This window comes from Eucyclogobius newberryi, unplaced genomic scaffold (assembly GCF_026437365.1).
Source record: "Eucyclogobius newberryi isolate DKJ021-1_F unplaced genomic scaffold, fEucNew1.0.hap1 SCAF_6, whole genome shotgun sequence".
In the NCBI taxonomy this organism is placed as follows: domain Eukaryota; kingdom Metazoa; phylum Chordata; class Actinopteri; order Gobiiformes; family Gobiidae; genus Eucyclogobius; species Eucyclogobius newberryi.
The window spans coordinates 7,561,052-7,585,662 of NW_027316278.1; the positions used below are offsets into that span (position 1 = coordinate 7,561,052).

General features: G+C 47.2%; 1 protein-coding gene across 1 annotated transcript in view; it reads left to right on the forward strand.

Annotated features, from left to right (window-relative positions):
* Nucleotides 1–24,611, forward strand: part of ntrk2a (neurotrophic tyrosine kinase, receptor, type 2a) — a 185,350-nt gene that overhangs the window by 154,471 nt on the left and 6,268 nt on the right. Inside the window, exon 19 of the mRNA XM_072433062.1 lies at nt 15,653–15,811. Within this exon, the coding sequence (XP_072289163.1) occupies nt 15,653–15,811 (159 nt within the window). The remainder of the gene's footprint in view (nt 1–15,652; nt 15,812–24,611) is intronic.

The following is a 24,611-nucleotide window of genomic DNA, read 5'->3' on the forward strand; positions in this document are numbered from 1 at the left end:
GAAGAAGAAGAGGAAAGGGGAAGCAAGAAGAAGAAGAGGGAAGCAAGGGGAAGCAAGAAGAAGAAGACAAAGAAAGGGGAAGCAAGAAGAAGAAGAAGAAAGGGGCAGCAAGAAGAAGAGGAAAGAGGAAGCAAGAAGAAGAAGATGAAGAAAGGGGCAGCAAGAAGAAGAAGAAAGGGGAAGCAAGAAGGAGAAGAAGAAACGGGAAGCAAGAAGAAGAAGAAGAAAGGGGCAGCAAGAAGAAGAAGAAAGGGGAAGCAAGAAGAAGAAGAAAGGGGAAGCAAGAAGGAGAAGAACAACGGCGAAGCAAGAAGAAGAAGAAGAAGAGGGAAGAAAGGGGAAGCAAGAAGAAGAAGAAGAAAGGGGAAGCAAGAAGAAGAAGAAGAAGAAAGGGGAAGCAAGAAGAAGAAGAAGAAAGGGGAAGCAAGAAGAAGAAGACGAAGAAAGGGGAAGCAAGAAGAAGAAAATATCCAACAAAGGAGTGGGCGGACAGAAAAGTAGCGTGCAGGGGGGTGGGCGGATAAGGGTGGGCGGATAAGGGTGGGCGGATAAGGGTGGGCGGGTAAGGGTGGGCGGGTAAGGGTGGGCGGGTAAGGGTGGGCGGGTAAGCTTGGGCTCGCACCGTGGATTTTACAAAATGGTGTAAAATCCAAAATAAACGCGGGTGGACGTCCACAGGATGGTGGGCGGCGGCAACATGTGGTGAAATCCAGTCATGCTCCTGCGTCACTTCTGACTCACACAGGATCCATCCAGCCTCCTCCCCCTCCTCACCTCCTTTACTCTCTCCCTCGCTCACTGCCCTGTCTCCCACGCTCTCTCTCTCTCTCTCTCTCTCTCTCTCTCTCTCTTCTTCTCCCTCGCTCCTCCATCTCTCAGAACAGTCTTCTACCGCTCCCTTCCCTTCTCCACTCTCTTCCCTCCCTCTCCTTCTCTCTCCCTCTCTTATCCTCCCTCTCTTATCCTCCCTCTCTCCGACGCCTTCTTTTACTCTCATCCTCCGTTCCTCTTGCCTTCCGTCTCTCATCTCTCCCTTCTTCCTTCATCTTTATTTTTTCCCCTCCTTTTCTCACTTTCTCCCTCTTCTCTCCCCCTCCTTTGTCTCTCTGTCCTCCCTCCATCTCATTCCTCTACTACCTCTCCACACTTCTCTTTCTTCCCTCTCTCCTCTTCTCTCTCCCTCCTCTCTCTCTCTCTCTCTCTCTCTCTCTCTCCTCTTTCTCCTCCCCACTCACTCTCCCTCTCTCCCCTCTCTCGCTCTCTCTCCTCTTTCTCCTCCCCTCTCTCTCTCCCTCTCTCTCTCTCTCTCTCTCTCCCTCCTCTCTCTCTCTCTCCCTCCTCCCTCTCTCTCTCTCCCTCTCTCTCTCTCTCTCTCCCTCCTCCCTCTCTCTCTCTCCCTCTCTCTCTCTCTCTCTCTCTCTCTCCCTCCTCCCTCTCTCTCTCCCTCTCTCTCTCTCCCTCTCTCTCTCCCTCTCTCTCTCACTCTCCCCCTCCCCTCTCTCTCTCCTCTCTCTCTCCCCCTCCTCCCTCTCTCCTCTCTCTCTCTCCCTCCTCTCTCCCTCTCTCTCTCTCTCCCTCCTCCCTCTCTCTCTCTCTCCCTCCTCTCTCCCTCTCTCTCTCTCTCCCTCCTCTCTCCCTCTCTCTCTCTCTCCCTCCTCTCTCCCTCTCTCTCTCTCTCCCTCCTCCCTCTCTCTCTCTCCCTCTCTCTCTCACTCTCTCTTTCCCCCTCCCCTCTCTCTCTCCTCTCTCTCTCTCTCTCTCTCTCTCCCTCCTCCCTCTCTCTCTCTCTCCCCCCTTGCCGCTCACATTTTCGTCTGCGGAGGGAGAAAATAGAAAGCGTGGGACCGCCCGGAGCGATGACGTCATCGGGAGCTTATACAATCGGGGGCTGATGGGAGACGGGGGCTGTTTTTAGAGCCAGCGTGGGCGGGGCTACGCTACATTTAGACCAATGACCGAATCAGTCAGCGGAGCGGCGATTAAGGCGGCCAATTAGAGCCCGGCAGATTGAGTTAAACAGTGGGTAATGTGCTGGACTGTTTAAGGAGGCGAGAGGAGAGCAGGTGGCACCTTCATCAAGTCACTGATGGCTTTAGGAGGTGAAGGTGGGTGTTTGGAAGCAGAAGACAGAAGAGGAGAGAGTTCGGGGTCTAATTTGGCCCGTTTTATTCCCAAAATGACAATAAAAGTGAGAGCTGCTTGAGGTTCGTGAATGTGATTTCATTGTCGATTCATTTTCAGTGCTTGATCATGCCCCTCCCCCCGCTCCACTCGGGACCAGGATGTTCAATGACTTGACTTGGACTTGAGGCCCACGACTTCCAACATTTCAATTGGATTATATAGTACAATTATTATTATTATTATTATTACATGATTATGAAGCTGCTAAAACTCAGTGATGATGCGTGGACAGTCGTTTGAGCCCAGTTTAGGATCATTGCTCCTGTTGTGGCCTTGGTTTAGACCTGGTTTAGACCTGGTTTAGTTTAATATGCAGTTCATTCATATTCCGTGCAAACATTTAACATCAGCCTATGATGCTTCGTAACAATAAAATGTGATCGGAAAACTGCTGTCAACATCGCAAAGCCTTTGAGGTGTGAAGCCCTGGTTCAATGTCCAGACTGAATTAGCAAGACACATTTAAACAGTTAAAGACACATTTGAAATAGAACCAACACCTTTCGCTCTGTCCTTCTCCATATTTACTGTGGACAGAACAGAAGTACTTCATCAGCTTCTGTGTTTGGCCCTCGGGGCAGTAGCACGCTCGTCCTGCGCGGAGCGAGCCACACGGAGCGCCCGTGTGGGAAAGAGTCAGGCGTTTCCATGGCAACAGCGAGGGCGATTAAGGTACGGGCCGGCGAGGGGGCGGGGTCAGCCGCGCGGGCCCCGCCCACCACCGCGGCTCACAGGGCCGGCCCTTTGAAGCGGTGCAGTTGCCACAGAAACCGTAGCCTCCTGGAGGTCACTACGCCGCTGCCGCTTCCTCTTCTTCATCTCTTTACTTAAAACAGGCAGAGCACAGAGCGGTCTTCCTCTTCTTCATCTCTTTATTTAAAACAGGCAGAGCACAGAGCGGTCTTCCTCTTCTTCATCTCTTTATTTAAAACAGGCAGAGCACAGAGCGGTCTTCCTCTTCTTCATCTCTTTATTTAAAACAGGCAGAGCACAGAGCGGTCTTCCTCTTCTTCATCTCTTTATTTAAAACAGGCAGAGCACAGAGCGGTCTTCCTCTTCTTCATCTCTTTATTTAAAACAGGCAGAGCACAGAGCGGTCTTCCTCTTCTTCATCTCTTTATTTAAAACAGGCAGAGCACAGAGCGGTCTTCCTCTTCTTCATCTCTTTATTTAAAACAGGCAGAGCACAGAGCGGTCTTCCTCTTCTTCATCTCTTTATTTAAAACAGGCAGAGCACAGAGCGGTCTTCCTCTTCTTCATCTCTTTATTTAAAACAGGCAGAGCACAGAGGTCATGTTCACACCTTCAGGGACCCTTTAGGGGCCGACCAGCTCTCTACCCATGATTCCGGCCCGAAACATGACTCCGCCTCCTCCTTGCCGACGTCGTAGCCTCGTTGGGACATACACCAACCGTCCATCAGGTCCGTCCAGGGTTGCACGGCACTCATCGGTGAACAAGACTGTTTTCAAATGAGTCCTCGTGTATTTGTGGTCTCACTGGAGCGTTTCTGCTGGTGAGCTTCGGTCAGTGGTTGAATAGAAGGTTTGTTCAGAACGACGAGCCTCTGGAGGATCCTTCACCTTGATGTTCGGCTCCAGCAGCTTCATACACCAGTTTGCTGCTTTGTCCTGGCATTGTAGCAGCTGCTCTCTTTAAGTATTTGTCCGACTGAAGCCGTCCTCTTTGGTCCTTTATCTGCACGAATCCCTGTGCGCTCTGAACCAGCTACAAATCCCTCAATAGTACGACGATCACGCTTACGTTTTTGTGAAATATCCAAGGATTTCAGCAGTGGACACTTTCAGGACACTTTCAGGACACTTTCAGGACACTGTCGGGACACTTTCAGGACACTGTCGGGACACTTTCAGGACACTATCAGGACACTGTCAGGACACTACACTGTCAGGACACTGTCAGGACACTTTCAGGACACTGTCAGGACACTTTCAGGACACTGTCGGGACACTTTCAGGACACTATCAGGACACTGTCAGGACACTACACTGTCAGGACACTGTCAGGACACTGTCAGGACACTGTCAGGACACTACACTGTCAGGACACTGTCAGGACACTTTCAGGACACTTTCAGGACACTTTCAGGACACTGTCAGGACACTTTCAGGACACTTTCAGGACACTGTCAGGACACTTTCAGGACACTGTCGGGACACTTTCAGGACACTATCAGGACACTGTCAGGACACTGTCAGGACACTGTCAGGACACTACACTGTCAGGACACTGTCAGGACACTGTCAGGACACTATCAGGACACTGTCAGGACACTGTCAGGACACTGTCAGGACACTGTCAGGACACTTTCAGGACACTGTCCTGTCAGGACACTGTCAGGACACTGTCAGGACACTGTCAGGACACTGTCAAGACACTGTCAGGACACTTTCAGGACACTGTCAGGACACTGTCAGGACACTACACTGTCAGGACACTTTCAGGACACTGTCAGGACACTGTCAGGACACTACACTGTCAGGACGCTTTCAGGACACTGTCAGGACACTGTCAGGACACTTTCAGGACACTGTCGGGACACTTTCAGGACACTATCAGGACACTGTCAGGACACTACACTGTCAGGACACTGTCAGGACACTGTCAGGACACTGTCAGGACACTTTCAGGACACTTTCAGGACACTGTCAGGACACTTTCAGGACACTGTCGGGACACTTTCAGGACACTATCAGGACACTGTCAGGACACTACACTGTCAGGACACTGTCAGGACACTGTCAGGACACTGTCAGGACACTACACTGTCAGGACACTGTCAGGACACTGTCAGGACACTTTCAGGACACTTTCAGGACACTGTCAGGACACTTTCAGGACACTGTCGGGACACTTTCAGGACACTATCAGGACACTGTCAGGACACTGTCAGGACACTGTCAGGACACTACACTGTCAGGACACTGTCAGGACACTGTCAGGACACTGTCAGGACACTGTCAGGACACTGTCAGGACACTTTCAGGACACTGTCAGGACACTGTCAGGACACTGTCAGGACACTTTCAGGACACTGTCAGGACACTGTCAGGACACTACACTGTCAGGACGCTTTCAGGACACTGTCAGGACATTGTCAGGACACTACACTGTCAGGACACTTTCAGGACACTGTCAGGACACTGTCAGGACACTACACTGTCAGGACGCTTTCAGGACACTGTCAGGACACTGTCAGGACATTGTCAGGACACTACACTGTCAGGACGCTTTCAGGACACTGTCAGGACACTGTCAGGACATTGTCAGGACACTACACTGTCAGGACGCTTTCAGGACACTGTCAGGACACTGTCAGGACATTGTCAGGACACTACACTGTCAGGACACTGTCAGGACATTGTCAGGACACTACACTGTCAGGATGCTTTCAGGACACTGTCAGGACACTGTCAGGACACTACACTGTCAGGACACTGTCAGGACACTGTCAGGACACTGTCAGGACACTGTCAGGACATTGTCAGGACACTACACTGTCAGGACACTGTCAGGACACTGTCAGGACACTGTCAGGACACTTTCAGGACACTGTCAGGACACTGTCAGAACACTACACTGTCAGGACGCTTTCAGGACACTGTCAGGACACTGTCAGGACATTGTCAGGACACTACACTGTCAGGACGCTTTCAGGACACTGTCAGGACACTGTCAGGACATTGTCAGGACACTACACTGTCAGGATGCTTTCAGGACACTGTCAGGACACTGTCAGGACACTACACTGTCAGGACACTGTCAGGACACTGTCAGGACACTGTCAGGACACTGTCAGGACACTACACTGTCAGGACACTGTCAGGACGCTTTCAGGACACTGTCAGGACGCTGACTGAACATTATGTAACGGTGTAAACCCGACCTTTTGACCTCAGATGGTTCTAGACGTGAGGCCGAGTGGAGGGCGGAGGGTGGAGGAGGGTGTGGTGGAGGGAGGAGGGTGGAAAGTGCCTCAGTTCTGCCTCTGCGTCTGGACAGTATTTGCCCATCAGTCACTTTGTCTCACTCATTTTCCTGATGGACTGAAATATGAAAACAGCTCTCGTGATGTTTGCAACCGTCTGCGTTCATGCTCAGCGCTGCACGTGCTGCTCCGCTTTGATTTATCGCTTCTTCTTTCAGATGATTTACCTGAGAGTCGGGTCAGAAACGACATTTTTGAGATGGATTAACAAACATCCAAATTGGAGCTAAAACCCGGAGTTGAACCGGGACTAGAACAGAACCAAACCAGGACTTCATCGGGACTAAACTGGGCCCAAAGCGGAACCAAACCAGGACTTCATCAGGACTAAACTGGGCCCAAAGCAGAACCAAACCAGGACTTCATCGGGACTAAACTGGGCCCAAAGCGGAACCAAACCAGGACTTCATCGGGACTAAACTGGGCCCAAAGCGGAACCAAACCAGGACTTCATCAGGACTAAACTGGGCCCAAAGCAGAACCAAACCAGGACTTCATCGGGACTAAACTGGGCCCAAAGCGGAACCAAACCAGGACTTCATCGGGACTAAACTGGGCCCAAAGCAGAACCAAACCAGGACTTCATCAGGACTAAACTGGGCCCAAAGCAGAACCAAACCAGGACTTCATCGGGACTAAACTGGGCCCAAAGCAGAACCAAACCAGGACTTCATCGGGACTAAACTGGGCCCAAAGCAGAACCAAACCAGGACTAACGCTGAACACTGCTTCAAACTCACAGATGTTCTCAGTCGCGCTCTAAGAACGCCTCGTCCACAAAAGAAGACAAACAATAGGAAATAGATTCTGCAAATGCCTTTTTGCCGAGAGTGTATTAAATATTAAGGACGTGGCCTTTACGGTCTCGCAGCAGAGTGACTGTTTGTCTCTGGACCGGGCTCCGTCTGCGCTCTGTCTCGCTCCGGCACCCGATTTATTTTTTTGCACTGTTGCAGTTAACGACGGTCAATTTACATGGCTCCTGACATACAGAGCTTTTCTACCTCCGCGGGCCATGGCGTCGCTCACCCAGTCGCACAAACACTCATACAGCAGAGCACGCGGAGTGTTGTTGGACGTGGGGGGACGTGGGGGGACGTGGGGGGACATGGGGGGACGTGGGGGGACGTGGGGGGACATGGGGGGACATGGGGGGACATGGGGGGACATGGGGGGGACATGGGGGGACATGAGGGGAAGTGTAAAGCCCATACACAAGCCTGAGAGACGGTACACCTGGAAAACTTAATTTATTTGTGAGAAAAAAATAGTATTAACATGTTTTTTATGTTAATTTCACTTCATATTTTCAAGATCTATCGATGTAAAAGTGGGAGAAGCACAAAATCTCGTGTTTGGAGAGACGTCTGTTGGAAAAATGTATCGCGGTAGTTTATAATATATATTCACAGGAAATGCTAATGATCGTGTGTTTTGGGACTGTCCTGTTCTTCGTCGGATCGGACGGTCTTCATCACGACGTTCCGTTTGACTTTCAAACCACGTACCTCTGATGTAAAACTGCAGCAATGGAAACACGAGATGGATACCGCTGAAATGTACTTTAAAAGTGGTAACGAGGAGATGGATGAAGGACTGGGTTCACATAGGGGTTTGTTTTTATTTATTGTGATGTTTTAGAAAAGCTGTAAAAAGAAAAGAAAAAGACGATGTGGGACGAGGGACAGGCGCCTGAATGGACAAGAGAAAGACGGACTGGTGGACAAACTCAGTACTGCACAACGATGGGAACAATAATCCAAATCCACATTTAGTTTTTGTCTTGAAAAATAAATCCTCTTTCAAATTATTCTTTTTTAGGTTTAGTCTAGATTTAGTTTTAGATATTTTAGTCCATCAGAAAACTTTGCTTGATGAACATGTGATTGTTTCTTGGATGTTGAGTTTGTTTCTGCTCCGGTTCTAGTCTCACTTGTCATATTTATTTACGCGTAGTTTTTATTATTTGACGGAAATATCTGTACAAAAAAAACATATATATTTTTAGTCATAGTTTTAGTTAACAAAAACGCACGTAATTTTAGTCAGTTTTAGTCTTAATGATGACTTTTCATGTACTTTTTAGTCTGAAAAAATATGTCAGTGGATGAAATGAACGCTGCGCCACAGGATGAAAGAAGTAGATGAATCCATCGGCGTGTAACGTCCTGAAGTGCTCCTGTCCTGACGCCTCCTGCTCTCCTGCTGCTGTGGTCATTATGCTCACACGCTGAAGGCTAGAATGAGATTGAGGAGCGGCGGTGGAGATGGGAAAAGGACCAGAGGAGGAGGAGGAGGAGGAGAGGGAGGAAGAGCCTGACCAGGAGGAGGAGAGGGAGGAAGAGCCTGAGCAGGAGGAGGAAGAGGAAGTGCCTGATCAGGAGGAGGAGGAGGAGGGGGGGTGGGAGGAGAGGGAGGAAGACCCTGACCAGGAGGAGGAGAGGGAGGAAGAGCCCGAGCAGGAGGAGGAGAGGGAGGAAGAGCCTGAGCAGGAGGAGGAGAGGGAGGAAGAGCCTGATCAGGAGGAGGAGGAAGAGCCCGAGCAGGAGGAGGAGAGGGAGGAAGAGCAAGAGGAGGAGAGGGAGGAAGAGCCTGATCAGGAGGAGGAGAGGGAGGAAGAGCAAGAGGAGGAGAGGGAGGAAGAGCCTGAGCAGGAGGAGGAGAGGGAGGAAGAGCAAGAGGAGGAGAGGGAGGAAGAGCAAGAGGAGGAGAGGGAGGAAGAGCCTGATCAGGAGGAGGAGAGGGAGGAAGAGCCTGAGCAGGAGGAAGATCCTGACCATGCAAAGACCCCCCGCGGGCCCCTGCGGGTCCCCGCGGTCGTCCCTTCACCCTGGACGTCTATAACTGCTCCTGATGGTTATCTGCGCGCCGCTCCGTGCGCTTTACGACTCCATTAAATAAAGTCTAACAGGAGAACAGGGCCGGCGCGAGTCCCGGGTCGTTAATAACGGGCGCAGAGAAGGCTCCGGGATGGATGGGGCCGTCAGCGCCGAGCGGGGGAGTCGCTGCCCGGGGGGGAAACACGTCTGCCACCACACGCCGCCAACGGTCAGGAAAACTCACCGTGAAGATAGTATTAAACGTGAATATCACCGGTAAACCGAGCGGACAAATCGCTTACCAGGACAAACTTCTTACGGATTACAAGCAGCTGGAGGCGGAACAAAGAAGACCGTTTTCTACAAAGTCCCGAGGAGCAAAGAAGGACCAATCATTTTGAATTTCCAGGGTTTAAATGTCGGTTGATTTGCTTTTCTACAACAAAATATGGGGGAAAAAAACACAATTGTCCAGCTTCATAATTGTATTTGAGCTTCACAAAAAGTATAAGTTGTGGTTTCGTCTGAAGTATTTGTCCGATTTAACCTATAAATCTGGATTTTACTTTTCTCAAAAATGCACAGGGCTCATCCTGATCTACAATTACATAAACAGATCATAGAGAACGCAACGGTAAATGTCTTTGAACCATTTTGAACCTTCTCGATTCTGAGGTTCATCCCAGTTCCTCCTCTTCACTCGAGCCTCGATTCTGGAATCTATAAGTTTGAAAGCGACATGTTTCCTGGTGTCGTTTACTTGAACAACACTGTGTCGTGTTTGAATGTTTATGGAGTTATTATAGATGCAATGGTTTTACTGTGAAATGTAGGTCAGGATCTCAGGAGGAACGAGAAGGACGAATACATAATGGGACTTAGAAGACAATGGTTCTGACCCCGGATCGAACTAACTCGAGAAGTTCACAAGGGACAGTTCACGAGGGACAGTTCACGAGCAACAGTTCACGAGGGACAGTTCACGAGGAACAGTTCACAGGGAACAGTTCACGAGGAACAGTTCACGAAGAACAGTTCACGAGGAACAGTTCACGAGGAACAGTTCACGAGGAACAGTTCACGAGGGACAGTTCACGAGGGACAGTTCACGAGGAACAGTTCACGAGGAACAGCTCACGAGGGACAGTTCATGAGGGACAGTTCACGAGGAACAGTTCATGAGGGACAGTTCACGAGGGACAGTTCACGAGGAACAGCTCACGAGGGACAGTTCATGAGGGACAGTTCACGAGGAACAGTTCATGAGGGACAGTTCACGAGGAACAGTTCACGAGGAACAGCTCACGAGGGACAGTTCATGAGGGACAGTTCACGAGGAACAGTTCATGAGGGACAGTTCACGAGGAACAGTTCATGAGGAACAGTTCATGAGGAACAGTTCACGAGGAACAGTTCACGAGGAACAGTTCACGAGGGACAGTTCACGAGGGACAGTTCACGAGGAACAGTTCACGAGGAACAGTTCACGAGGAACAGTTCACGAAGAACAGTTCACGAGGAACAGTTCACGAGGAACAGTTCACGAGGAACAGTTCACGAGGGACAGTTCACGAGGGACAGTTCACGAGGAACAGTTCACGAGGAACAGCTCACGAGGGACAGTTCATGAGGGACAGTTCACGAGGAACAGTTCATGAGGGACAGTTCACGAGGGACAGTTCACGAGGAACAGCTCACGAGGGACAGTTCATGAGGGACAGTTCACGAGGAACAGTTCATGAGGGACAGTTCACGAGGAACAGTTCACGAGGAACAGCTCACGAGGGACAGTTCATGAGGGACAGTTCACGAGGAACAGTTCATGAGGGACAGTTCACGAGGAACAGTTCATGAGGAACAGTTCATGAGGAACAGTTCACGAGGAACAGTTCACGAGGAACAGTTCACGAGGGACAGTTCACGAGGGACAGTTCACGAGGAACAGTTCACGAGGAACAGTTCATGAGGGACAGTTCACGAGGGACAGTTCACGAGGAACAGTTCACGAGGGACAGTTCATGAGGGACAGTTCACGAGGAACAGTTCATGAGGGACAGTTCACGAGGGACAGTTCATGAGGATGTCAGGATAATACGGACTCGAGATGCAATAATGAAATGTGGAGAAACTACCATCAGTCTCTTTTACTCTTTAAACAGAGCAGAGAACTGACTTTACTGTAGTATTGAACATATTGTGTATTATATTATCGTGTATTAAGGAGACTATGGCATGTGTCTTTCAGGATGTGTTCTTTTAGTAACAGTAACAGTGGTAAAACAATTAAATTAAACGTGTCGTGATGGAATGAGTCTTAACGTCTCATTTATGACAGTGATGGGTCAATATGTCACAGCTTTTCTCCATTTTATAAATATCATTAGTCGAGCCATTTTCCCTGATCATTTCTTTTGTTTTTTTGCTGCTGACAAAAGTACATTACAATAAAGGGTTGTCAGCCTTTAGTCTTCATCGCCATTTTCATCATTTTATTTTGAAAATTACAAAGAGAACACATGGAGTCAGAAGATGAGGATTTGGAAGTGAATTGGGCCTTTTTACATATACTGTAAATACACAGTTTTGTTGTACTTTGTTGTTGTTGTGGTCATAATCTTGAGTGCAGTTTGGGTCAGATTAATTGTGCCTTTTTAAATACACAGTTTATTTGTACTTTGTTGTTGTTTTTGCTGCTGCTGCTGCTGCTGTTGTTGTTGTTGTTGTTGTCATAATCTTGAGTGCAGTTTGGGTCAGATTAATTGTGCCTTTTTAAATACACAGTTTATTTGTACTTTGTTATTATTTTTGCTGCTGTTGTTGTCATTGTTGTTGTCATTGTTGTTGTCATTGTTGTTGTTGTTGTTGTTGTTGTCATAATCTTGTGAGTGCAGTTTGGCTCGGATACATGGTCAGATCATAGAAAGTGTTGGCCAGTTTCGACCAATCGACCGCACGTCCACAGAACCTCGACCAATAAGAGTCAGCTCTACAAGTATCAATCTCTTGTTCCCACTGCAGGCGTTTCATGCACATTCTGTTCCAACGCAGGAGGATCTGGGACTCCACAGCAGAAGGTCTCTGGTTCGACTCCCCTTGCACGTCCTCAGAGCTCTGTTTCCGGGCTGGTTTAAGTCCTCAGTCTGTGTTTTACGCTCGTGGTTCTCTCGCTCTTTTACTCAGAGTTTGTCTAAAACTCTCTGATCCTCCTGAACCTGAAACTAATCTCTTCTTTAACACCGCCGCCGCTGCTCGGTAAAACTTCATTTCGCTCTTGATAATGACATAGACTGAACACGAGCTCCTCCTGCGGGAAGACGTGCTTTTCTCTGTACCTCAGAAATGTGTCGTAAAAGTCACAACTACGACACAAAACCACTTTTGGATGCCACAATGACAAACATACTCTGTTATGAGGTCAGATTCATGAAGTCCTTTGCCATTGGCCCAGTGCAATGTTCAATACTAAATAATAGCTTGGGTCAGATGGGCGTGGCCTAAACGACTCTATGGGAGATTTACCGTTTTTTGCAAGAAATATCCAAACGTACGATCCACGAATGTTGAATCAGGAACACAATTATTTACTCGTCATGAACACAAATGAACTGATACAACTGAAACAACTCGTTAACATAAACTAGACCTAACACTAAACCTAATCTTAACCCTAGTACGTGATTATTAATGATTAGTTTGTCGGTGAATAATACATATTTACAAATGCTTTTTTATCCACGTCTTATTCTAAAGTGACACCGTTGAATTGTATGAATGTTTTTTTGGTATTGGCTCCACACATTTTCCATATTCATCACTTTTGAGTTGAATAATGGCTCCACTTTCCGGAGTTAATGTGAAAACATGATTTCACTTTAGTTTGTTTACACTGCCAGAGAATGGGTCCAACTTTGTGCCAGTTTTTGGTTGATGTGGATCGGCCCAGAAATGACCATAATTCACGATTAACCAGGTCAACAAATCTATAATTGTCCGCGCTGAAAGACTCAGAGGAGAGACACTTTTGTCCTGAGAGCTGTTACTCTCAAAGGATCAGCACACGATGAGTTTTTTTGTTGAGCTGCACTTTGTTTGAGCTTTTGTATTATCTTTGTTTTTACCTGCCCAATCTGCATATATTGCCTCTTAGGGACCGATATTGATTCATTGATTCATTGATTTATTGATTTATTGACGGTTGAACAGCAAATTTACAATAGAATTCGGACCTGTTATTCTGCTCAATGTTAGAATGGAAACTGTTCGTGAAATAAACAGTGGCTTAGTGGGTAACACTTACCACACAGCTAGAAGGTCTTGAGTTCACTTCTCTTTAACAGGAACAGCTAATTCTGCAGATGGAAATCAAAATCAAAAGTTCCATTAAAAAAAGAAAAAAATCATAAAATAATCATTAATACCGTCTTTAGCTAAATAAAGGCCTGATATGGCAGTACTTAATGTATCCCCCCTGGACCGACCAGACTTACATATTATAACTGACATTCGGACTGAATTTAAAATGGACAATTTAATAGACATAAGACTGAATGGTATCACACAAGACTATGTTTAGGACTGTTTAAATCATCTGACCACACTGGCAGACGCTCCAGACACTCTTTCCCATATGTATTTGACATTGCCAGCGTGACATGTGTCTCCGGGACGGGCACATCGCTTTCAGATTCTTTCCCATGTTTGACCGTCCCCAGACGTCAGCGCGCTATCTGCCTCTGCACACTCATGTAAGACCAGTGAGTCTTGCTTTAACTTAGAACCAAAACAATCCAGTTCTTTAAATCAATACAATTGCAATCCTCTTACAGTATATATTATTTAATAGATACAATATAAAACAATGTGTATATTTTTTTACTTTAACTTATTGTCGCACAGAAAAGCCTTGGATTTTTTGCAGATTTTTCTATTCACTACACACTGACCTCAAACGTTTGCATCACCATAAGCTGTAACTGCCATAATGAATACTCCACTTTTGTAATGTGATATTTCTGCTTCTCAGATATATGTTTACAATATTCACCTTCGCTGGTTGAGAAAATGGCCTGTGGCTTGACTAATAGATCAGTCTGAGGCCCCGGGCCCCCGCTGTAGCATAACTGCATCAAATTCAGCCACATTGCACCCGCAGATGTTGTGTTTTGGAGAACGGCGGCGCGTAAATCCGCCGGCGAGATATTGTCCGCGGACGTGAGGATTTGGGTGAATGATGAAATCTGGGTCCGGAGGCTGAGGAGAAAACTGTAAAAAGAGATTCACGCGTCACAGCTACAATACGACTTGACTACAATTTGAACTAGGTTTCGGTATTCAGTCTCTGCAGTGAAGTGATGATGAAAGGGAGTGGAGTCGGACCCTCGGAGCTTCAAAGGACGCCGGGGGGAAGTGTGTTCGGTCAGCACGTGGACAGGTCACGAGAAGATACAATAGACTTATGGACAAATACCAAGGGCAGCTTTGAAGTGCCGGAGACGTTACAATTCCAATTAGTTCTCCGGCAGGACTCCGGCGGTGGTTCATGGCCGAGTGGATTCCTCTTGTTCAAAATACCGCCTGAGTTAAAAGAGTTCAATCGATTGTAAAGAACCGTTTTCGTTCACGTAAATTCAAGCTGAGGGTCTTCGGTGGACCGGTATCTGTGATTATTATTATTTTTTACAGTTTGTACTCATTGATTGTGTGTGTATGCTGTTGTATTGTGTGTTTTTATTTTTTCAATCCATCATCTTTGCTCTCACATTTTGTCAACAACGTCAATGGCTGTGAGGGGAATTAGCTTTAAAAAAAAACAAATACATTCAAATGATAGAAGGTGTCACATGATTTAAACGCAAAATTCACTTTTTTGAGCATTTATCCGTGTTATAACATCGTTCCCAAAACATACCTGAAGTTTCATTCATGCTTTATTTTGTCCTCTGAGCCTTAAAAAAAGCACTCAATCATGTTCGTTACAACTCCTTGCTAGTGTTAGCATCTTGGGGGCGGGCTAGCTTTTGTTTTTTCCCCCTATGGTCATTCCCTCTGCCGCCAGTGATGGAGTGCTAACACAAACCCAGATGAGGGAACGCCTGACGAGTAGAAAGTCGAGTGGTTTTCAATCTCTACATTATTTCAAGTTGTAGAAAAACAAAATGCCAAAGTGAATGTGCGTGTTTAAGGTTCAGTGACGTGTCCTTTAAACGCTGTACTTCAGTCCCTGCGTGTACAGTCTCACTATACACACAGTACACTACTATACTGTAGTGCGAGTAGGAGTACTGCCAAGTCCATCCAATAAGTATCAAAGACTTGTGCATGCGCCTTTGCATGTACCTTTTAGTTTAACATCTTTAGAGCTCAGATTTTATGTTCAGTGGCCGATGTGCTTCAAGGGAGACACTGCAGAACTCTTATTCATTCAAATTTTAGTTGTTGGGTCAGAAAAATGACAATAACTTTATATTTACGGTAACTAAATTCTAAATTGTACCCAGTGTATTTTTCCCTACCTGCAGTGTCTTACCTTTTGACTGTGAATGTCAATGCTAATACTAACACTGCCTTGTCCCTCCTCTCCCCCCCTCCCCCCTCTGCACTGTGGGCGTGGTCCCTGTCTGCACCCGTGTCGGCGGTGCAGGTGGGCGGGCACACCATGCTGCCGATCCGCTGGATGCCCCCGGAGAGCATCATGTACAGGAAGTTCACCACGGAGAGCGACGTGTGGAGCTTAGGCGTGGTCCTCTGGGAGATCTTCACCTACGGCAAACAGCCCTGGTACCAGCTCTCCAACAACGAGGTGAGGCCGGCCTCACACCTGCTTTAGTCCTGCTTTAGAGCTGCTTTAGTCCTGGTTTAGACCCGGCTTAGACCTGCTTTAATCCTGGTTTAGACCCGGTTTAGACCTGCTTTAGTCCTGCTTTAGTCCTGGTTTAGTCCTGCTTTAGACCTGCTTTAGTCCTGGTTTAGACCTGCTTTAGACCTGCTTTAGTCCTGCTTTAGACCTGCTTTAGACCTGGTTTAGACCTGCTTTAGACCTGCTTTAGACCTGCTTTAGTCCTGGTTTAGACCTGGTTTAGACCTGCTTTAGTCCTGGTTTAGACCTGCTTTAGACCTGGTTTAGACCTGCTTTAGACCTGCTTTAGTCCTGCTTTAATCCTGGTTTAGACCTGGTTTAGTCCTGGTTTAGACCTGCTTTAGACCTGCTTTAGTCCTGCTTTAGACCTGCTTTAGACCTGGTTTAGACCTGCTTTAGACCTGCTTTAGACCTGCTTTAGTCCTGGTTTAGACCTGGTTTAGACCTGCTTTAGTCCTGGTTTAGACCTGCTTTAGACCTGGTTTAGACCTGCTTTGTCCTGCCCTAGACCTGCTTTAGACCTGCTTTAGTCCTGCTTTAGACCTGGTTTAGACCTGGTTTAGACCTGGTTTAGACCTGCTTTAGACCTGCTTTAGACATGCTTTAGTCCTGGTTTAGACCTGGTTTAGACCTGCTTTAGTCCTGGTTTAGACCTGGTTTAGTCCTGCTTTAGACCTGCTTTAGTCCTGGTTTAGACCTGCTTTAGTCCTGCTTTAGTCCTGCTTTAGACCTGCTTTAGTCCTGCTTTAGACCTGCTTTAGACCTGCTTTAGTCCTGCTTTAGACCTGCTTTAGACCTGCTTTAGACCTGCTTTAGACCTGGTTTAGACCTGCTTTAGACCTGGTTTAGACCTGCTTTAGACCTGCTTTAGACCTGCTTTAGACCTGCTTTAGACCTGGTTTAGACCTGGTTTAGACCTGCTTTAGACCTGCTTTAGACCTGCTTTAGTCCTGCTTTAGTCCTGCTTTAGTCCTGCTTTAGACCTGCTTTAGACCTGCTTTAGTCCTGCTTTAGTCCTGCTTTAGACCTGCTTTAGACCTGCTTTAGACCTGCTTTAGACCTGCTTTAGACCTGCTTTAGTCATGCTTTAGACCTGCTTTAGACCTGCTTTAGTCCTGCTTTAGTCCTGCTTTAGACCTGCTTTAGACCTGCTTTAGTCCTGCTTTAGACCTGCTTTAGACCTGCTTTAGTCCTGCTTTAGACCTGCTTTAGACCTGCTTTAGACCTGCTTTAGACTTGCTTTAGTCCTGCTTTAGACCTGCTTTAGTCCTGCTTTAGACCTGCTTTAGACCTGCTTTAGACCTGCTTTAGACATGCATTAGACCTGCTTTAGACCTGCTTTAGACCTGCTTTTGTCCTGCTTTAGACCTGCTTTAGTCCTGCTTTAGACCTGCTTTAGACCTGCTTTAGACCTGCTTTTGTCCTGCTTTAGACCTGCTTTAGTCCTGCTTTAGACCTGCTTTAGACCTGGTTTAGACCTGCTTTAGACCTGCTTTAGTCCTGCTTTAGACCTGCTTTAGTCCTGCTTTAGACCTGCTTTAGACCTGCTTTAGACATGCTTTAGACCTGCTTTAGACCTGCTTTAGTCCTGCTTTAGACCTGCTTTAGTCCTGCTTTAGACCTGCTTTAGTCCTGCTTTAGACCTGCTTTAGTCCTGCTTTAGACCTGCTTTAGACCTGCTTTAGACCTGCTTTAGACCTGCTTTAGTCCTGCTTTAGACCTGCTTTAGACCTGCTTTAGTCCTGCTTTAGACCTGCTTTAGTCCTGCTTTAGACCTGCTTTAGACCTGCTTTAGTCCTGGTTTAGAAACTCCTCTCTCCTCAGAGCGTCAAATACATTGAATTTCCCTGATGTGTGATGTCATAAACTGTGTTTCAACCCTCACAAAATGCACATATTTTCAAAATTTGCATAAGAAATGCAAATAACAAAAGTGAAAATTAGATCCGTTTCAAGCCAAGCGTTCAAGCGCACGTTGGTTGTCCCGGTTACGAGTTTCTCCTCTAATGAAGATCAGTATGTTTCTAGTTGGCCAACATGTCGTGCAGAGACGTTTGTTTAGCTCTGCTTTTCTGGAGGATTCAGGGCAAACATCCTGATGGATCATGTGGATTATGCACGACGTTTTTGTTCTTTTTCGTGTCGCGCCAGCCAAAAACTGCATAATAGAGAAGAAAAAACATATATAAGTCGCATTTTTTTGGGAAATATATTTGCTAAAATCCAAGACCAAGAACAGACATTTCATCTGTAAATGCAGTTTAACATAATAACAGATGAGAGAACATGGTGAATAGGTGTACGTATGCTAACGCTAACACCTTCAGCTACATGACGTATGCTAACGCTAACACCTTCAGCTACATGACGTATGCTAACGCTAACACCTTCAGCTACATGAGGTATGCTAACGCTAACACCTTCAGCTACATGACGTATGCTAACGCTAACACCTTCAGCTACATGAGGCACAGACAGAACTGTGGTAAGTGTCTGGTATGTTAACGTAACATATGAACAGTTATTCAGATAACTATAGCATAAAGAACATGCTAACAAGTTTAGCAAAGCATCAGTTTTACCACAAATCACTAAATCCACTGAATTCTTCTTCCTCTGTGTCACTTCTAAACAACTCCACAAACTCCAGAGGAAGAGGAAGTGCAGATTCTTCTTCTGCGTCGCTCAGAGCCTAGAGCGCCCTCTTGTGGTTGTCAATGTGAAAATAATAAATAATATCACATATAAGTCGCACCCCGGCCAAAACTATGAAAAAAGGTCCAACTCATAGTCCAGAATATACGGTTCTTAGGAGCATGTGTAAGGGACAATAACAATACAAATAGTTCATACTCTTTGACCTTTAAAATGAACTCGAAAAGCAAGTAGAAAAAGGCTAGCACACTATCGTGTACAATAAGTGTGTGTCTATATATAGTGTATGTAAAGTGCAGCATATGGACAATAGCATCTTGTACCATATCATTATTGCTCAGCTTGTAAACATGCATTTTATATTGAATAGTTAGAGACTCCACTGCCAGAGACCGTGCAGAGAGAGAGCGGCTCCTCCTGCAGCCGCTACTACACAAAGTGGCTTCTATTAAATGCACTTCACAGCCGCTGGGCCAGTGAGGTCAGACAGAAACGTGAACGCTTCTGGTAGTAAATCGAGCGGGTTCAGACTCCGGGATCAGGCTCCGGTGCGAGGCTCCGGGTTCAGGCTCCTGGTTCAGGCTCCGGTGCGAGGCTCCGGGTTCAGGCTCCTGGTTCAGGCTCCGGGTTCAGGCTCCGGGTTCAGGCTCCTGGTTCAGGCTCCGGGTTCAGGCTCCTGGTTCAGGCTCCGGTGCGAGGCTCCGGGTTCAGGCTCCTGGTTCAGGCTCCTGGTTCAGGCTCCGGGTTCAGGCTCCGGTGCGAGGCTCCGGGTTCAGGCTCCTGGTTCAGGCTCCGGGTTCAGGCTCCGGGTTCAGGCTCCTGGTTCAGGCTCCGGGTTCAGGCTCCTGGTTCAGGCTCCGGTGCGAGGCTCCGGGTTCAGGCTCCTGGTTCAGGCTCCTGGTTCAGGCTCCGGTGCGAGGCTCCGGGTTCAGGCTCCTGGTTCAGGCTCCTGGTTCAGGCTCCGGTGCGAGGCTCCGGGTTCAGGCTCCTGGTTCAGGCTCCTGGTTCAGGCTCCGGTGCGAGGCTCCGGGTTCAGGCTCCTGGTTCAGGCTCCGGTGCGAGGCTCCTGGTTCAGGCTCCTGGTTCAGGCTCCTGGTTCAGGCTCCGGTGCGAGGCTCCGGGTTCAGGCTCCTGGTTCAGGCTCCTGGTTCAGGCTCCGGTGCGAGGCTCCGGGTTCAGGCTCCTGGTTCAGGCTCCGGGTTCAGGCTCCTGGTTCAGGCTCCGGTGCGAGGCTCCGGGTTCAGGCTCCTGGTTCAGGCTCCTGGTTCAGGCTCCGGTGCGAGGCTCCGGGTTCAGGCTCCTGGTTCAGGCTCCTGGTTCAGGCTCCGGTGCGAGGCTCCGGGTTCAGGCTCCTGGTTCAGGCTCCTGGTTCAGGCTCCGGTGCGAGGCTCCGGGTTCAGGCTCCTGGTTCAGGCTCCGGTGCGAGGCTCCTGGTTCAGGCTCCTGGTTCAGGCTCCTGGTTCAGGCTCCGGTGCGAGGCTCCGGGTTCAGGCTCCTGGTTCAGGCTCCTAGTTCAGGCTCCGGTGCGAGGCTCCTGGTTCAGGCTCCTGGTTCAGGCTCCTGGTTCAGGCTCCGGTGCGAGGCTCCGGGTTCAGGCTCCTGGTTCAGGCTCCTAGTTCAGGCTCCGGTGCGAGGCTCCTGGTTCAGGCTCCTGGTTCAGGCTCCTGGTTCAGGCTCCGGTGCGAGGCTCCGGGTTCAGGCTCCTGGTTCAGGCTCCTAGTTCAGGCTCCGGTGCGAGGCTCCGGGTTCAGGCTCCTGGTTCAGGCTCCGGTGCGAGGCTCCTGGTTCAGGCTCCGGGTTCAGGCTCCTGGTTCAGGCTCCGGTGCGAGGCTCCGAGGCGTGTGGATATGACATGTATGAGATGCAGCGTCCAGAGCGCACACGTGTCACTGCGTGTGAGCTTTTAAGGCTGCGACTCGGAGCAGCATTTGCATGTTCTCTCTCTGCTGAAAGGGCTCATATTGTTGGAGTGGTTTGGTTGGATTGAACCTGTGGTAAATATTCATCATAGTTTTACATCTGTCGTGCTGCAGTTTGTGAAGAAAAATAGAAATATAAAAGTAGAAAGTTACCGGAGGTTGAGCTGAGTTTTGAAATGGAATCACAATTTTCTGTCAGTTTAAAAGAACAATCCGTGAATGAAAACTGGTGCCGTTATTATATTATTTGTCATATTATAACTATTGTGTAATTTTAGTTTTTTGGCCCTTGCTTACGATATGGTAGCTACGTAACAGATGTGGATTCAACTTAGCTAACATTAAATGTACTGATTTTAAACTCAAATAACTTTAATTTCACAGACTTTAAATTCAAATAACTTTAATTTTACAGACTTTAAACTCAAATAACTTTAATTTTACAGATTTTAATCTCAAATAACTTTAATTTTACTGACTTTAAACTCAAATAACTTTAATTTTACAGACTTTAATCTCAAATAACTTTAATTTTACAGACTTTAAACTCAAATAACTTTAATTTTACTGACTTTAAACTCAAATAACTTTAATTTTACAGACTTTAAACTCAAATAACTTTAATTTTCCAGACTTTAAACTCAAATAACTTTAATTTTACAGACTTTAAACTCAAATAACTCTAAATGTACAGACTTTAAACTCAAATAACTCTAAATGTACAGACTTGAACTACACAATAAAAGCACAGAACAAAGTCAGAAATGTCAAACTAATTCCAAACAATGCACACACTTCTTCTGGAAACCGTGATTCAGATCTTGAAATGTGTGGGAATACTCTGGAATACTCTGGAATACTCTGGAATACTCTGAAATACTCTGGAATACTCTGGAATATTCTGGAATACACTGGAATACTCTGGAATACTCTGGAATACTCTGGAATACACTGGAAATACACTGGAATACACGAAGAAGAATGAATATGATTTTTATCTTTGTAATACAATATCAGGCCGCGTGATTATTAGTCTGGATGAGTGCAATTAGCAACAAAGGCGCTAACATCACCAGACTGTAATGCTAATAATCAAAAGCTCAAATTGAACACTCCTTTGAGACAATGAGGATGCCTTTTCAGACACAGTAACCATAGTAACCACTGCTCAGACGGGTCCAGATGGCCATAACCAAAAGGGTCTGAAAGTGGACTCCCAGATTTGTCAGATTTGGTCCAGTGTGTCCAGCATTAGAGGAAAGAGCGCCGAGCTCTTCAGAAAAAAGAAAAGTGCCCAAAGTTTAGGCTCTGACGGAGGTGAAGAAGATGGAGGAAAGACGGTGGAGGTGAAGAAGATGGAGGAAAGACGGTGGAGGTGAAGAAGATGGAGGAAAGACGGTGGAGGTGAAGAAGATGGAGGAAAGACGGTGGAGGTGAAGAAGATGGAGGAAAGACGGTGGAGGTGAAGAAGATGGAGGAAAGACGGTGGAGGTGAAGAAGATGGAGGAAAGACGGTCGAGATTTAGTTGAATTCCTACTCTATTGACTACTTTATTTCAAAAGGAACGTATTTTCTGGACTTTTTCGGTGCGACTTATACTCCAGAGCGACTTATATGTGATATTATTAGTTATTTTCACACTGACAACCACAAGAGGGCGCTCTAGGCCTAAGCGACGCAGAAGAAGAATCTGCACTTCCTCTTCCTCTGGAGTTTGTGGAGTTGTTCAGAAGTGACACAGAGGAAGAAGAATTCAATGGATTTAGTGATTTGGGGTAAAACTGATGCTTTGGTAAACTTGTTAGCATGTTCTTTATGCTATAGTTATCTGAATAACTGTTCATATGTTACGTTAACATACCAGACACTTACCACAGTTCTGTCTGTGCCTCATGTAGCTGAAGGTGTTAGCGTTAGCATACGTCATGTAGCTGAAGGTGTTAGCATACGTCATGTAGCTGAAGGTGTTAGCGTTAGCATACGTCATGTAGCTGAAGGTGTTAGCGTTAGCATACGTCATGAAGCTGAAGGTGTTAGCGTTAGCATACGTCATGTAGCTGAAGGTGTTAGCGTTAGCATACGTCATGTAGCTGAAGGTGTTAGCGTTAGCATACGTACACCTATTCACCATGTTCTCTACCATGTTATTATTTTAAACTGCATTTACAGATGAAATGTCTGTTCTTGGACTTGGATTTTATCAAATCAATTTCCCCAAAAATGCGACTTATACTCCAGTGCGACTTATATATGTTTTTTTCTTCTCTATTATGCATTTTTTGGCTGTTGCGACTTATACTCCAGATTGACTTATACTCGCTATTTCATCTAAAAAAATGAACAATACACTTGATGAAAAGCTCAGCCCCTGAACTCACAGTCGTCCCTAAATGCTGTCGTGTTTGATGCAGACGTGTCAAAGGTCATTCACCTCTTTTTCACCGTTTTATGGCATTGATATACGGTTTGGTGACGCGCTTCTGCTCAACACTCTTCACTGCACGTTCTAAACACCTCCGGGAGCATCCGTCTGAAATATGAAATATGAAAAGGATGAACAGGCGGTGCACTGTGACCTCACGTTAAACCAGCAGAAGAGTTCACAGTGATGAAGGTCGACCTGTATTGACCCTTCAGCTGTTCTACTACTGTCACTTATAATACAAGACAATATGTTCTTAATTTAAATCATTTTAACTCACCCAGATATTACTTTTGGCACCGTCACCTGTCATTGCAGGTGCAAAAAATAAAATAAATAATAAATAATAATAATAATTGATCCATGAAATTAGACTAATACGAGGAAATTACATTAGTTTGTGACAATAAAACGTTTTTTATTTGAATTTTTTAAAGATAGTGGCTTTCATTATTCTTCAATTGGAGCTAGATATATATGTATATATATATATATATATATATATATATATATATATATATATATATATATATATATACATATAAAGATACATAAATAGATATATAGATGGATAGATACATAAATAGACAGATACATTAATAGATGTTTAAATAAATAGATGGATAGATAGATAAATAGAAAGATAGTCACATAGGTAGATAGAGAATCATAATCATAATTAAGTCTTTCAGTTGAGTTACCGCACATGCAATAATAATAATCGACTACGTCCGACCTAGTTTCCAGGATGCGACCTCTTCCTCCTCCTCCTTCACCTCCTTCACCTCCTTCACCTCGCCCCCTCAGACCTCTCCTGTTACCTCTGCTCCTAACCTCTGCCTGTCTCTTCCCTCTCTCCGCCCTGTCTCTTCCCTCTCTCCGCCCTCTCTCCGCCCTCTCTCCGCCCTCTCTCCGCCCTCCCTCCGCCCTCTCTCCGCCCTCCCTCCGCCCTCCCTCCGCCCTCTCTCCGCCCTCCCTCCGCCCTCTCTCCGCCCTCCCTCCGCCCTCTCTCTGCCCTTCTCTCCGCCCTCTCTCCGCCCTCCCTCCGCCCTCTCTCCGCCCTCTCTCTGCCCTTCTCTCCGCCCTCCCTCCGCCCTCTCTCCGCCCTCCCTCCGCCCTCCCTCCACCCTCTCTCCGCCCTCCCTCCGCCCTCTCTCCGCCCTCTCTCCGCCCTCTCTCTGCCCTCTCTCCGCCCTCTCTCCGCCCTCTCTCCGCCCTCTCTCCGCCCTCTCTCTGCCCTTCTCTCCGCCCTCTCTCCGCCCTCCCTCCGCCCTCTCTCCGCCCTCCCTCCGCCCTCTCTCCGCCCTCTCTCTGCCCTTCTCTCTGCCCTCTCTCCGCCCTCCCTCCGCCCTCTCTCCGCCCTTCTCTCTGCCCTTCTCTCTGCCCCTTCTCACGAAGCCACTGTAATGGCCCTCTCCTCGCTGACCTTCTGACCCTAAAAACCAGGCGAGCCCACGCACTGGAACCAGGCGATCACACGTCCGGTCACACACGCTCCCACACGGGTCGTGACCTTTAGAGTGACCGAGATCCGGTGCATGAAAATCTGCTTTTAGCCTGAAATCTGACGCCTTTACCTCACGTGACCCTGCGATGTCCGAACAACGCCTCAGACATGAGACTAAATATGAGTCGGCCAATGCGCCAGCGTTTAAGACATTTAATACATTTACTCTTGTTTACAAAGTCCATTTTGGTGCATCCGTTCTGTCTTGTCAGAGGAATGTCGCACTGGAAGAATGGGGC